This window comes from Cyprinodon variegatus, unplaced genomic scaffold (assembly GCF_000732505.1).
Source record: "Cyprinodon variegatus isolate N-32 unplaced genomic scaffold, C_variegatus-1.0 Scaffold1943, whole genome shotgun sequence".
NCBI lineage: Eukaryota > Metazoa > Chordata > Actinopteri > Cyprinodontiformes > Cyprinodontidae > Cyprinodon > Cyprinodon variegatus.
In genome coordinates this window covers 48701-50560 of record NW_015152396.1, presented here as the reverse complement: position 1 = coordinate 50560, position 1860 = coordinate 48701, and the positions used below count along the sequence as shown (strand labels likewise).

Genomic DNA, 1860 nt, shown 5'->3' with positions numbered 1-1860 from the left:
CCTGTTGGCAGCTTCCTGACAGCCTGTTGGCAGCTTCCTGTCCACCTGTTGGCAGCTTCCTGACAGCCTTTTGGCAGCTTCCTGACAGCCTGTTGGCAGCTTCCTGTCCGCCTTTTGGCAGCTTCCTGTCCACCTTTTTGCAGCTTCCTGACCACCTAATAGCAGCTTCCTGACAGCCTGTTGGCAGCTTCCTGTCCACCTGTTGGCAGCTTCCTGACAGCCTTTTGGCAGCTTCCTGACAGCCTGTTGGCAGCTTCCTGTTCGCCTGCTGGAAGCTTCCTGTCCACCTTTTTGCAGCTTCCTGACCACCTAATAGCAGCTTCCTGACAGCCTGTTGGCAGCTTCTTGGCCCTTTGCAGCTTCCTGTTCGCCTGCTGGAAGCTTCCTGTCCACCTTTTTGCAGCTTCCTGACCACCTAATAGCAGCTTCCTGACAGCCTTTTGGCAGCTTCCTGTCCCTTTGGCAGCTTCCTGTCCGCCTTTTGGTAGCTTCCTGACAGCCTTTTGGCAGCTTCCTGTCCCTTTGGCAGCTTCCTGTCCGCCTTTTGGTAGCTTCCTGACAGCCTGTTGGCAGCTTCCTGACCGCCTCCCTAAATAGGGAGGTGTGGCTGACCTTCATCCATTCACCTCCTCATGTAGGGGGTGGGGTGGGGGGTAGGGGGTGAATGAGTTAAGTTCAGTCTTTAAATCCAACAGAAGTGGAGATTTTAGCGTTTCTCCTAAAATACATAGAAATACTCATTTATACACAGAAAGTCAATAAGTTGGATTTATTGTTTAAGTAACATTTAATTGAACGAATTATATTTAATGATATTAAATACTAACCTGTAGGTCTATTTATTTCATGGTATAGTCTGGCCCCCCTTTGGGGACCAGCCGTTGGCAGAGAGCAGGCCGCCTCCATTCTGCTGGGTGTTGGGTGCTTTGTAGATGTTTTCAGTAATCTGGCTCGCCTCTTTGGTTCCAGTTAGAGGCGCTCCTAATGATGCTGCACGCCATGCTTCCTGTTCCACCGTGTCACGCGAGTCCAGGTCCATGAAGCCTGGCCGGATGCACGAATCGTAACCTGAAACCACGGCTGTTTCTATTAAAGCTCCCAGTCTGAAGAGCAGCTGATAAAGATGGAGGACTGCTTCTTATCTAGTCACGCCTGCTTCTTCTCTGTTTTTGTGTCGTCACAGAGGCTTGATGATGGACTGCGGGCTGTCGGAGCACGAGGTTCTGGTCCTGGCGCGGCGCTTCTCTGAGCGCCAGGAGCCTGAGACGGACGTGGGCTTCATGCTGGCTGCGGCGCAGCACTTCCTGAGGGTGAAACCGTTCCAGGACTTCCCTCTGCTGGCGGACCTCTTCATGTACCACGACAGGCAGAAGTAAGATTCACACCAGGTAGAAAAGCTGAAGCCGCCATCAGCTCCAGCGGCGCTCCAGATGGAAGTCACACGTTTAGGAGTGGATTCCTTCCAGGGCAGCATTCCTGTTTTCCTCTGGCTAATTACCTACAGGAGCTTTAAGTTTGATCAGCTCTGTTTTATTCACAGCATCAGGCGATGTCTGTAAATTCTTCTGAGCAGAGGGGGATTTACCATCAGGAAATACCAGGCAGCTGCCTCGGGCCCCGAGTTCCTGGGGGCCCCTTAGAACTCTGTTTCCATGTATGGTTAATGCAACTATTCCTTATTTGTTCACATTAATTATGTTTTTGGTAAAAATCATTTGGCTAAAATTCCATCAGAACGCTGATAATATTAAAAAGCTGATAGTATTGAGTTGTGATAAATCTTTGTGTTTCATGAATGTTTATCTAGAATCATCTAGTTCTACATGCATTCAGCTCGCAGCATTCAATGCAGGACCAGCA

The 1860-nt window shown here is 49.9% G+C and overlaps 1 protein-coding gene across 1 annotated transcript in view; it reads left to right on the top strand.

Annotated features, from left to right (window-relative positions):
* efhc2 (EF-hand domain (C-terminal) containing 2) overlaps positions 1 to 1747 on the top strand; it is an 11653-nt gene extending 9906 nt beyond the window's left edge. Inside the window, exon 11 of the mRNA XM_015405013.1 lies at positions 1184 to 1747. Coding sequence (XP_015260499.1) covers positions 1184 to 1376 — 193 coding nt within the window. The 3' untranslated portion in view covers positions 1377 to 1747. The remainder of the gene's footprint in view (positions 1 to 1183) is intronic.
* The last annotated feature ends 113 nt before the right edge of the window (positions 1748 to 1860 follow it).